Raw genomic sequence first — 13852 nt, 5'->3', positions numbered from 1 at the left:
AATTATGCCCTATGATGTGTTTCATCTTTCAACCTTAGAATCTTTCATCCTCACAAGCTGGTGAGATGTCTTTCTTTACCTTGAATGTATTGTTCTTGTTCTTCCTTTGTCATTTCATCTCTTGTACCTGCTCATTAATGATGTTGACCTTCACCTAGTGATAATGAGTCCTCAATTGCATCATTGTGAAATCCTCTTCATGCCATCCTTGAGGGTCATTGCCTTAGTAGAGTCCTTTTGTACTTGATTCCTTGTCTTGCACATGCTGAATCCCTTGTTGTCTCTCTGAATGTTCATCTTTCTCAGCCTTTTTTCCTTGCTTCTAAACCTGAAAGGAGACACAATGAATCAAAAATCATGATAATAAAGCAACCTTTCATACCCCTAATGCATCATTAATTATTAATTCAAATGTAGAGATGGTAATCTGCTGATAAAGTCAGGTCTGATTAAGGTCTGATTTCCATTGGTTTGAGGTCTGAGACCTGCTACTACTCATTAGCATCCTAAGGCGTGGATTGGAAGTGACTACTCAAGAAGTTTGGGCTTTTAGACACCCACTGACAATCAGGATAAGCAGGTCAGACTTTTCATGGGGCACTGACAGTGGCCGGAGTTTTGGAGCTTCAGTGACAGTGGCCAGGTTTTTGGAGCTTCACTGACAATTCGTGGTTTTCAAGGGGCATAGGAAGTGATTGGGGTTTTGACCCCTCACTGACAGTGAATGTGAAGGCAGGTTGGTGTTTTAGTGCACAAGTGGAAGTGCCGATCCTTAATGTTCTTGATCACCTTTTGATCTCTTCATCAAATCAGTCTCTAGTCATTTGTTTGATCAGACATTCAAATCATTCTTACCTTCCTTCATGAAGCAATCTCATCTTTACTGTTCAGGCAATGACACAGCAGCAATAATCCTTATTGTTTCCCTAGGCCAGACTTTTCATGGCCAAGTGGAAGTAGTCTAAGGCAGGTCGGAGTTTTCAAGTAGCACTGGCAGTGGTCTTAAAGAAGTTCGGACTTTTAGGTACCCAATGACAGTTCGGGCTTTTGAAGGGGAACTTGCTATCATCAAAAGTGATTGGGCTTTTTGATAGGTATTCACAATGCTTGCAAGATGATTGTAGATTTAGCCCTTAGGTGGAAGTGAAAGCTTCCAACCTTGCCATGCACATGTTCTCAAACATTATTGATCATTCATTTGATCCTTCCTTCTATTTTATTTGACATATTGAATTCATTTTTTTCTCATCAACATAGAGTTTCCTTCTTGCTGTCCTTGATTGCTCTCTCTTTCACATATTTGGTCGAACTCTTTGGACCCTACTAGCAGTGGTTGCAATAAGTTTGGACTTTTGGGGGGGGCACTGACTGGAAGTGGTGGGGCTTTTGGATGAGCACTGACTGGAAGTGGTTGGACTTTTAGGGGGTCATTGACAGTAACCTTACTTGTTCAATTTTGCTGTTGCAGCACTCACTTCATCTACTCTAAAGGGCTCTCCACTCACCTCATGAAAGTCAACTCATTCCTACAAGGCATCTTCATCTAGCTTTTCCATCATGTTTAAGCCTCTCTCTTGATTGTATTGCATCTATCATCTCAAATCTCATGATTGACCTTCATTTGCTTCCATCTTTGATGATGATGCTCAAATGAAATGATCATAATATATCGTCCATTGCTAAGGCATTGAAAAGCTAAACTTTCCTCAATTTTACCTTAAAGAGAGAGACATGACCTGATCACCTCCTTGCAACCTAAGCTACTTCACCTCCTCTAGTAAAGGTTAATAGCTAAAGAGACCACTAGACCAAAACCAAGACAACTAACCTAGAAAGCAGAAAAAGGTGGGGGTCCCCATTTGCAATGGGGTGACGTGTGAAATGGTCACAACACTACCTTGGCAGGCTGCTTTGGTGTGATTTGCCCTGCATCCTTATACCATTTTTGCTGCATGTGTCACTTGGTTCACCAACTTTACTCAACATGTATGACATTCATTTCTTATTAATCCAGTAACTTTAAATTCTTATGTTGCTCCTATGCACCATACAATACAGGCAATAACCACATATAGGCAGGCCATGGATGAGGTTAAGAACTTAAATGCTTCATTGCAATTGATGTAAGACCCAGCCTTGGTTGGTCTATGATATTAATATGATTTCTTTCCTTTCCATTTTATAAAAAATATTTTTTTTTTATATGCATGTTCTTTTGTGGTATGCTTTTGTGCTCAATACAGGAAGTGCATGCTAATATTAGTGTAAAGTAAATGTCACTTATTGTCACTTGATATTCCTCTCAATATTGGTTATTAGTTTCTAAGAGAAAGGATGCCTGCAGACTGTTTCTAATTTAATTCCTTGCAATTGCTCATGTTCTATTTGAATCCTATATGTAGCAAAAAATATTTAGAAGATATTTTTCCAGAGTGTCATTCTTTATTGTTTAGTATAGTAAAATGTTACTGATGTCATTTCTTCAGCTAAAGTTTCTTTAATATACATTGGCATGCCTCACTTGGAGGTGCATTTGGTTAGTGATTTATGGTCCTGACGTCTAGATACATTACATATTCAGTTTGTGTTACAATGACAAAAGGGGAAAATGCCAAATGGCATGGAACATCTATTTGCATTGAAATTTTGTATTGTCATATTATTTGTACAGGACAAGCATCACGGACATTGAGTTGGTGGTGCTTTAATCCAGGAATTGCCATGGAAGAATTTTCTCGAATAGGTGTGCGCTCAATTATTTTGACGTCTGGAACTTTAGCTCCACTTGAGTCATTTGCTGTGGAGTTGAATTTGTATGTCACTGCACCCTTAAGAATTTTCCCCTTATTATTTTAGAGTTATAGAATATTGTTAAACCAAAGAATGCAGGTTGGAAGCCTAGTATTGATTAATGCTCAATTTCATGTAATCAGTTAGCTTTTGTTAATTAGGCCTTTTGATGTTCGCTTGGAGAATCCACATGTGATAGAATCTAATCAAATATGGGTTGGAGTAGTTTCTTCTGGGCCATCTGGTCGCCCTTTAAATTCATCTTATCGTACACGTGATTTATTGGAGTATAAGCAAGAACTCGGTAACACAATAGGTAATTTTCTTGGTTGAAGTGTATTTGCTTAACAACTTGCGTGCTAATATTATCCATTCGTGAGAGCAGACAAGTTCCCTTAGGGAAGCTTAAAATGTTTGACACCTTCTTAGTTACCTTTGTAAGCTCAAATAAATTGTATTTTTTTTTCTTCTCTCCATTGCAGTGAATTTCGCCCGCATTGTCCCTGATGGACTTCTTGTTTTCTTCCCATCTTACTACATCTTGAATCAATGCATTGAATGCTGGAAAACCATGGTGAGTTATCCATGAGCATCTTTTACTCAAAAGATAAACAGACATTATTAATATCTGTGTTTGTATTAAATTATGATATGTATTTGAATTAGGGAACATCAACAAACTTGAGCACAATCTGGGAAAGGATTTGCAAGCACAAGCAACCTGTTGTTGAACCTAAGCAATCTGCTCTTTTCAACTATGCCAATGAAGTATGCTATTTGTATATAATTTTTTTTTATGTTTATGGGGCGCTCTGATCTAGTTTTCATTTCCTTTTATCTATGTTTGTTTAGTTTGCCCTATTTCTTTAATGATATTCTGCAGCATTACTCATTTTCATTTAAATTATCTTGATCAATGTCTTTTAGGACTTTATGGCAAAACTGAATGATGATAGTTCGTCTGGAGCTGTCTTCTTCGCTGTTTGTCGTGGGAAGGTGTATTCTTGTTTGCCTCTATAATTTTGTTATAGTAGCATTTGTTTTCTGAGGTTTAGATATAAACATATTTTTGACATGGTTTTGACTCATACTACAATTACATTTCAAGTTACTTTCCATGAATTTTATTCTTTTTGTACTTATATGTAGCAATTTGATTTGGCTAAAATTCGATGAGAACAAGGTATTAAAATGCTAATATACAGATTAAGTTCACTTTTGATGTTGATACTTAAGAAATAAGTACATTTGCAAAGTGATTTATGCCATTTATAGAAATTCTTACATTTGTGCCATTTGTTGGAATTTAAAAATATGGCTAATCTTTAAGTAAGAGTCGTATTATGCATTTGAACAAACAATGAGAAAATAGAATGAATTTGAATCCACAACTATGAAATTTACAAGGTTTCCTGATAAACACCTTTCTCGAAAGAAATTTAACTATGTTACATGTATATGCAGTTTTTTCTGTTTTCCTATTTCACTTTCAAATAGAGGTGCTTATTTCCTTGACTGTACATATTTTTAAGGATTTACTATTTTATACTTTTTCATTCTCTCATTCAGGTTAGTGAGGGTCTAGATTTTGCTGATCGGTCTGGTAGAGCAGTAGTGGTGACAGGCATACCATATGCTATGAAGACTGATCCGAAGGTTGTTTTTCTATTCATTTTTGAAATCCTTTGTTATAACCTTAATTTAGGTAATAATTATTGCTTATTTAGAGTAGTATTCTTTTTATTATCTGCTTTCTGTTATCTCCGTGAACAAAAAAATTTGACAATGTTTTGATGACCAAGCTTAACTGAGGCAAAGAATAATATGATATTTGTTCTTATTTTGATGGTTCGCATATAATAATTGTCGCATTTATTATTATTCAAAGTTTGAACGATGAAAACTTCTGGTGCTTTAAGTTGATTTTTTTGAGCATCCTCATCTTTAAATAGTTTGGAAACATGTAGGAAACGTCTTTGATGGAGGAAAATTTATGTAACTTAAGTTGACTTGGGCGTAAACAATGTTATCACCTCTGCTCAGTAATAACCAAAATGTCCGCTACAAGGGTGGCAAAATTTCTTCTTTGATCTGGAGGATCATATATTATGTTGCAGTGTTTGTAAATGAACTGTGTTAATTGTGCAGTTGAAGTTCATTTATATGCCCTTAATAAAATTTTAATTCTGAGGGTTCTATTAATTATATCCATTAAATTCTGTTTAAGGAAACTTTATATATCTGAAAAATAAAGGTTCCTTGATAAGTATCCTTTTATGCATAAATTGTCCAGAACTGGGGAAAATATTTATTATGTGCATTTGGAACTCAAAGTTCACTGATGTAGTTGAATATGACCTTTTTTCTTATAAAAGAATGGTAAGAAAAGGAAATGATACATCTTACAGGAAATGCGGTTTACCTCTACTTAAAAGAATTTTATTAGAGCACTCATTTTCCATTTTGATAAAAGAATGTTTATGATGAAAATATTGATTTAGCAGAGAGAGAATGAGTGAAACTTTATCATCTTGTGTGGGGTGAGGTTTTAACCATTCTAGAGAGAATTGTTGGTAGATGGCCCCTTTTCATTTCAGGAGTATTTGATTAAAATTTAATATCATTTTAGTTTCAGAACTTTACTATATATTGGAACATAAATAGAAATACTCAAGGTGTCTGGTTGTATCTTATGTTGAAGGTTCGTCTGAAACGTGAATATTTGGATGAACAAGCTCGTCTACAGGGCAGGAAGACCAAGGTATTGTTATTTGAAATGATTGAGGTTGACTGGTTGTTCCTCTTATAGGAATGGATTTCATACTCCTTTGAGGTTATCCGTGGTGAATACATTATCCGTCTTTTCTAGGTTCTGTTGCTCCTTCAATTTTTTTATGAGTTCGAAATATCTTTGGTCTGATTATTGGTTCTCGCATATCCAGTTGCTGGTAAAATGTGAAATAAAATATACATCTAATCTTACTGCTCGTGGAACCATTTTTATTGAGTGACCAAGTTAGTTTTGCTTTGTTGATCCAGGCTATGACAGGGGAAGAGTGGTATGTTCAGCAGGCAGCAAGAGCAGTGAATCAGGCTGTGGGGCGAGTGATTCGACATCGACATGACTATGGTGCTATCATTCTATGTGATGAACGGTCTGTATTCCTTTTTATGAAGATATCACTATTTATTGGCAAAAAACTTGAACACATATTCACTGCATAAAAGATGATAGACTCCATGATGAGCAACTTGTGTGCTGCACTTCTCATTGACACACTGAGGCTTCAACAATCAAACTATTGAAGAGTTGAAATTTCCTCCCCTTGAGCAAAGCATGGGATATTTGTCATGTTTTCCGGGTTTAGCAAGTTCCCCTGTGTTTACTCCCCACGATGAGTTGTTCAAGTTCACGGAATAAACAGGAAGTACACACAGAACATATTGTTAATGCATGGTAGCTTATGCAAGATAAGATCTTCCTAACCTTCCTGTTCTGTTATTCATCTACATGCTTCATGTCTGATTTATATTACATATGATTATCGGATTGTACTAACATTGCTTATCATTAAGTTATCGGGTTAAATTAGCCGATACATACTTGCTATCGGATGCATAAACATTGGCACCGATTCACATCTGTTATCGGGCTTAATTATATCGAGCATATTTGTTATCGGGTTTAATGAATACACCACTTCATTTGGCATTAAACATTGGTTAACAAATGCACCGGTTGGATTATATTCATCGTGCACTTTGAATCATCGATGTTTATCTGAACCGATTCATTAAATAGATCAGTCATTATATTATGATATTACAATATGCTATCGGGGGTTTTTGAACCGATAATCAGCATTGTGTTAATGGTATAAATGTAAAGGCACCGATCAATGGGTGCATTGATCGGTCATGCCTAAAAGGCATGACCGGTCAATACACCAATTGACCGGTTGCCTAAATGATATATATGCCAATTGAATTCATTTGGAGAAGACATAGAAAATATTAAATGATCTCTCTCCTTCAGACCTGCAGATAAAAATCAGAATTATTAGACATTGACATAATTCCTCATATCCATATATAGCATACATAGTTCATAACTTGTTCTTTAATTGAAATTGAAATAACTTTACATGGTATCAGAGCCAAGGTAATCGAACCTTAGGCTATTCAATTTTGATAAAATTCAAGGACTAAGTTACAAACTACATCACATTTCCATAATGGCCAACGCTATCAGATTCGAAGATAGACTCGGAGGTAGCGAAGATTTTTCAGTTGGAAGTTTAGAATCAAAATGATTTTAAGAGAAAACAAAGTTGATTCATATGTCCAAACTGAAAGTGCACAACCAGAAGATGAAACCGAGAAATCCACATGGATCGAGGGAAATGATAAGGCTATTAAAATAATAGTGGATGGGGTAAGAAATAATATAATGGCTTATAAAATGTTCAAGGCACTTGAAAGACATTTGAGATATCAAATGCAAGTCGTACTCTAGCACTAAAACGAGAAATAAATCATATCACCATGAACAAAGGGGAGACAATCAACACCTACTTCATGCGGATATCAGTTCTAAAAGATGAACTTGCAACTCTGGACTACAAGATCCGAGGCAAAGAACTAACACTCATTGCTTTAGATGGGTTGCCTAGTGGATGGAGCACATTCGTCCAAGGCATCAGTGCAAGGTCCAAATATCCTAAGTTTGAAAGACTAAGAGATGACTATCTACAAGAAGAATCCCGATTGAACAAGGTAGGAATAAAACAGAAGAATATAGATGAAGACTTGCAAGTCCTAAATACAAACATCAATAAAAAGTACAAAAAGAAGCAATTCAGGAAAAGAAAAGCGAAACAAGGCAAGAACACTTCTAAGAAAGACCTATCACATGTTCAATGTTATAGGTGTGACAAATTCGGACACTATGTTGCAAACTGTCCGGAGAAAGGGAAGCAAGCCACATTTGCAAAAGTGAAGAAATCTAGAAAAGAAAATGACTCCGAGAACTATGTCCTCTACTCAGCACTTACAAGCCATACTTCAAACAAATCTAACTCATGGGTGATCGACAGTGGTTCATCCAGACACATCACCGGCTTTAGAGAAATACTAGACTCCATGATAGAGAAAGATGATGAGGAAGTAACCATCGGAGACGATTCTTCACATCCAGTCAGAGGAATTGGAACCTGCACCATTAAACTGAAGTCAGGCATGTCACTACGACTTGAAGAAGTACTATATGTTCCAGGCATCAAAAGAAATCTAATCTCCATATCAGCACTAGAAGATCAAGGATACAGAGTGACCTTCATGGAAAACAAGGTATTGGCTTGGCCAGAGAGATCCTCCATCAAAGACGCGAAGGTCATTGGTCGAAGACAAGGCTATTTGTATGAGCTATGTACAGAGCCCAATCTAGCATTGATCCATGAAGCAACTAATGCAAATGAAGTATGGCACAGGAGATTGGGCCATCTGAATTATAGAGCTTTGTCAACCATGGAAAACCTTGTCACAGGTCTACCTAAGTTGAAGCAATATCATTCAGAGGCATGCAAAGGGTGTGCCTTAGGTAAAAATACCAAAAATGCATTTCAGAATAGTACTAGGAAAACAAGCAAAGTTTTGGAGTTAATTCATTCTGATGTATGTGGACCTATGTCCGTACCCTCGCTAGGGGGATTTTTGTTCTATGTAATTTTTGTTGATGACTACTCTAGGAAGACGTGGATCTACTTTCTGAAATGTAAAGAATCAGAAGAGATCCTAAGTAGGTTCAAAGAGTTTAAAACATTAACAGAAAATCTCTCTGAAAACAAAATTAAAACCTTAAGAACTGACAATGGGGGGGAATACACATCAGAACTATTTAAAGACTTTTGTAGAAATTCTGGGATTAAGAGGGAGTTGACAATACCTTATAATCCACAACAAAATGGAGTAGCTGAAAGGAAAAATAGGACCATAGTAGAAGCTGCCAAAGCCATGATACTAGATCAAAATTTAAACTTGAACCTTTGGGCAGAAGCAACTAACACTGCTGTGTACATACAAAATAGATGTCCTCATTCACACCTTGAAGATAAAACTCCTGAGGGAGTCTTTACCAAGACAAAACCAAATATCAGCCATCTTAGGATATTTGGGTGTCCGGTCTATATTCATGTACCTAAAGAGAAAAGACTAAAACTAGAACCCTCTGGAAAAAGGGGAATACTTGTAGGATACAGTGAAACTTCTAAAGCCTACAGAATCTATGTACAAGGGCAGAGAAATATTGAACTCAGTAGGGATGTAATCTTCGAAGAAGACTTAGCTTTCAAAAGGGCCCAAAATACAATAGAACTTGAAATTCATAATCCTACTCCTAACCTAGAAGAAGAACCTACTCCTGAGCTTCAGAGGGAGTATCTTGAGGAAACTATAAGTGAAACACAAGACCCACCTATAGATAATCGCAAGAAAAGACCACTATGGGCCACCAAAACTATAGCAGAAGCTCAGAAGTTCGCTGCTCCTTCAGGAACCTTCAGGGAAAGCAAGAGGCCTAATAAATTCATCAACTATGTTGCACTTATGAATGATCTCTCTAAAGCTGAACCTAACAATGTTTCAGATGCACTCAAACATCAAGTATGGATAGATGCCATGACTGAAGAATATCAGTCCATTATGAAGAATGATGTTTGGGAGATTGTTCCTAGGCCAACCAAGAAGTCTGTCGTGTCTTCTAAATGGTTGTTTAAAATCAAGCATGCTGCAGATGGCAGTATTGAAAAACACAAGGCCAGATTTGTAGCTAGAGGGTTCTCATAGAAGGAAGGAATAGATTACGAAGAAACATTTGCACCTGTTGCCAGGTACACATCAGTAAGAGCTGTCCTAGCCATTGCAGCAGCAAAGGGGTGGAAGGTACATCTGATGGATATTAAGACAGCATTCCTAAATGGCGAGATCGTGGAAGAAGTCTACTTAGAGCAACCTGAAGGGTTTGAAATTCATGATGCAAGGTCTCATGTGTGTAGACTCAAGAAAGCTCTTTATGGGCTCAAACAGGCTCCCAGAGTTTGGTATGAAAAAATTGACACCTATCTCTCAAAGCTGGGTTTCTCTAAGAATGATGCAGATCCTAATCTCTACCTCAAAAGAAATAAAGGTGATATGTTAATATTAATTTTATATGTTGCTGACTTATTAATTACAGGAGATGATCACCTAATAGATCAATGCAAGAAAGATCTATCCATAGAATTTGATATGAAAGACTTGGGGCTTCTTCATTACTTCCTAGGATTGGAAGTATGGCAGAATTCTGATATTATTGTACTGAACCAAGGGAAGTACACCTTGGACATATTGACAAGATTTGGAATGCTAAACTGCAGACCCATGACCTCTCCTATGGAAACCAACTTCCATAAACTTAAAGAAGCAGCAACAGAATCAAGACCTACTGACCCCACTCAATACAGGCAGATGATTGGATCATTGATGTATCTAGTAAATACAAGGCTAGATATCTGCTATGCTGTTAATGCCTTAAGTCAGTTCATGTGTGAATCTAAAAAGATACACCTGGTTGCAGTAAAGCATATAATGAGATATCTACAAGGTACCCTAAAGCTTGGTCTCAAATATGAAAAGGTTGACATAGATCTACATGGATTTACAGATTCAGATTGGGCTGGCAGTGTGACTGACAGAAAGAGCACTTCAGGGTGCTGCTTCAGTTTAGGGTCAGCCATGATATCCTGGATCAGAAGAAAACAATCTTCAGTAGCTCAGAGTTCCACAGAGGCTGAATATATTGCAGCTTCAATGGCTGCCCGAGAAGCAGTATGGCTAAGGAAATTGCTCGTGGGATTATTTGGAGAACCTATGAAACCTACAGTCATTCAGTGTGATAATCAAAGCTGTATAAAACTTTCTGTAAATCCAGTATTTCATGACAGGTCCAAACATATTGAGATTACATATCACTATGTACGAGATATGGTTGACAGGAATGTGATAAAGTTAGAATATGTGTGTATAGGAGATCAGACTGTAGATATTTTGACCAAACCACTTTCCAGAGTGAAGGTTGATCACTTCAGAAAGGGTTTAGGTATGATAGAAAGATAATCTGCTTTGTAATCTATACTTACATATATTTAAGATGTTTAAGGTGTAAACTTCTTTGTCATGTTTGGACTATCTCTTGGCTTCTTGCCACCTGTGTTCATATCTAAGAGGTGACGATCTCTCAGATACTGAACACTTGTATGTAGACATCATAAGGTGACGATCTTATGATAGTCAAACCAGTAATCATGTTGGATCACTGGTAAGTCATGGATGTGCCATGACTATGTTGTGATACAACATTTGTACAAATGTTATTGCATTATCACAACTTGGATATGATGAGAACTTAGCACTTCTCATATGGTTATCCTTGTGTTGCATGTTAGGCAATACTGATATCACGTGTAGGTGATATCTCAACCATTGATCATGTTGGATCTCTGGTAAGTCATGGATGTGCCATGACTATGTTGTGATAAACATTTATAAATGTTATTGCACTTATCACAACTTGGATATGATGAGAAACTAACCTTTCTCATAGACTTTGCCTTAAGTATTGCGTGTTAGGCAATACTGATATCATGTGTTAGGTGATATCTTGATGAATCTTACAGATCACATGTTTTGGTGATTTCTCACATGATCAGGTGATGATTCTCTTACTTTTATCACATGTTAAAATAATACTTTATGTCACATGCTCAAGTGATATTCTTCTATTTTGTATCATATGTCTTGATGGTACTTCTCATGTATAAATGATTTTTGCTGACTGACATTATCTTAGTTATGAAAAGGAAATGTGATGCAGGTTGCCTTATCTATCTTCCAAAGCTAAGAGGGAGTGTTAATGCATGGTAGCTTATGCAAGATAAGATCTTCCTAACCTTCCTGTTTTGTTATTCATCTACATGCTTCATGTCTGATTTATATTACATATGATTATCGGATTGTACTAACATTGCTTATCATTAAGTTATCGGGTTAAATTAGCTGATACATACTTGCTATCGGATGCATAAACATTGGCACCGATTCACATCTGTTATCGGGCTTAATTATATCGAGCATATTTGTTATCGGGTTTAATGAATACACCGCTTCATTTGGCATTAAACATTGGTTAACAAATGCACTGGTTGGATTATATTCATCGTGCACTTTGAATCATCGATGTTTATCTGAACCGATTCATTAAATAGATCAGTCATTATATTATGATATTACAATATGCTATCGGGGGTTTTTGAACCGATAATCAGCATTGTGTTAATGTTATAAATGTAAAGGCACCGATCAATGGGTGCATTGATCGGTCATGCCTAAAAGGCATGACCGGTCAATACACCAATTGACCGGTTGCCTAAATGATATATATGCCAGTTGAATTTATTTGGAGAAGACATAGAAAATATTAAATGATCTCTCTCCTTCAGACCTGCAGATAAAAATCAGAATTATTAGACATTGACATAATTCCTCATATCCATATATAGCATACATAGTTCATAACTTGTTCTTTAATTGAAATTGAAATAACTTTACACATATAACCAGCAACTTCAACTATATTCAGAACATAAATTAACAGTCACAACAATATGGCAAAACGATGTTTCCTTTATTGCATTCCAAAACTAGTACATCAACAACATTGCCATGGTTCCCTTACATTGCACTATATAAGACCCAGTGGTTGGCGGAGATGCCAACCGTCACAACTGCCGACTAACCGCTACGGGAACCAACGGCTGTCTTATTACACAAAACATAACTCAGCAAAATTATAAGTATTATCCTAATTACCGCCTAACATTAGCCCCCCCCCCCAAAAAAAGTAGTCATCTTCCAGACGACGAAGACAAAATGGGAGCTGGTCAAAACTGAAGACTAAGATTGAGAGGAATGAGAAGATGTCCTTGGGGTGGTAGAAGTTGGAGCTTGCTGCTGGGACTGCTGAAGTTGCTCCGTGCGGAGCTGTAGGTTCCTATCGACAACCAACTGGCGTTCACGAGCTTTATTCACCATGAGAGCTGCCTCCATCAGATATTTATCCTTTTGCTCCACCTCACGTGTCAGGAACGAGACCCTCTCCCCCAATGCCTTCATTTGAATACTCTGTTCGGCCATACGGGTCTTCTGTAGTGCAACCGCCTCCTCTAGCTCAATTCTAATATGCTTTTCCACAGCAGCAATTTCTATACATTTGTCCAACTCTTTCTGGAGTCCAACAACCTCTTCCTTAGCAGCGTGTTGTTCAGCCTAGGCCCACTGCATTTGGAAATATAGCTCCCTGTAGGAGCTCTCCATACCCTGCAAGGTGGGTTCAAGTGCCCCTTGGCCGTGCATGATGTGTGCGCCCCGACAGGTGGCCACCATCTCAAGAGTCTCGACTGCTGGCCAACCATGTTGGACGAATTGCTGTGTGAACTCCTCCTGACATCCGGAGGTCATAAATGGTAGAAGCTTCTCCCCTTCTAGTAGGGCTCCTGCATCTACTCGTAAGGCCACGTCCACGATACCTCTTGCTACCTCTGTAAAGCCCTGCAACTCCGTCATGAACCACTGAATGGAGCCGACGGGGTCCTGTAAATTTGGCTGTGAAATGCGAAGACTCCCAGATGGGTCCTTCCCTGGTGGCGATCTTCGTGTCCATCATCCCGTTGTTCCTGGATTGGAAGTTCTCATCCTCCAAATTGATGACATTGTGTATTCTCTTGTTCTCTCTCCCCCTTCCTCGGGGTCTGCCCCATGTTTTTGATCCCTTCATCTTGAATCTTCTCCTGGCCAACTGGCATTGTGCGTGGTGAAGAGGGAGGTGATGCGTGTGGTGCAAGAGAAAACTTCCCCAACCAACTGTCTAGGGATGCATCCATGTCTTTCTCTTGATCTATCTTCCTTGCCACGAGAGCATCCAGTACGACCAGTTCCTCTTGTATTGGCGCGTCCTCTGTATGCACTACGC

At 37.7% G+C, this 13852-nt stretch overlaps 1 protein-coding gene across 3 annotated transcripts in view; it reads left to right on the top strand.

The window, feature by feature from the left end:
• The window catches only part of LOC131068877 (regulator of telomere elongation helicase 1 homolog), a 265861-nt gene that overhangs the window by 81460 nt on the left and 170549 nt on the right, over positions 1–13852 (top strand). For all 3 annotated transcript variants that reach the window (XM_058004146.2, XM_059218567.1, XM_058004145.2), the window contains exons 10-17: positions 2672–2813; positions 2952–3106; positions 3273–3364; positions 3457–3558; positions 3718–3786; positions 4360–4446; positions 5492–5551; positions 5830–5945. In XM_058004146.2, coding sequence (XP_057860129.2) covers positions 2672–2813; positions 2952–3106; positions 3273–3364; positions 3457–3558; positions 3718–3786; positions 4360–4446; positions 5492–5551; positions 5830–5945 — 823 coding nt within the window. The remainder of the gene's footprint in view (positions 1–2671; positions 2814–2951; positions 3107–3272; positions 3365–3456; positions 3559–3717; positions 3787–4359; positions 4447–5491; positions 5552–5829; positions 5946–13852) is intronic.

Source organism: Cryptomeria japonica, chromosome 3, assembly GCF_030272615.1.
Source record: "Cryptomeria japonica chromosome 3, Sugi_1.0, whole genome shotgun sequence".
NCBI lineage: Eukaryota > Viridiplantae > Streptophyta > Pinopsida > Cupressales > Cupressaceae > Cryptomeria > Cryptomeria japonica.
The sequence above is the reverse complement of the archived record's forward strand: the minus strand, read 5'-3'. Positions and strand labels throughout refer to the sequence as shown.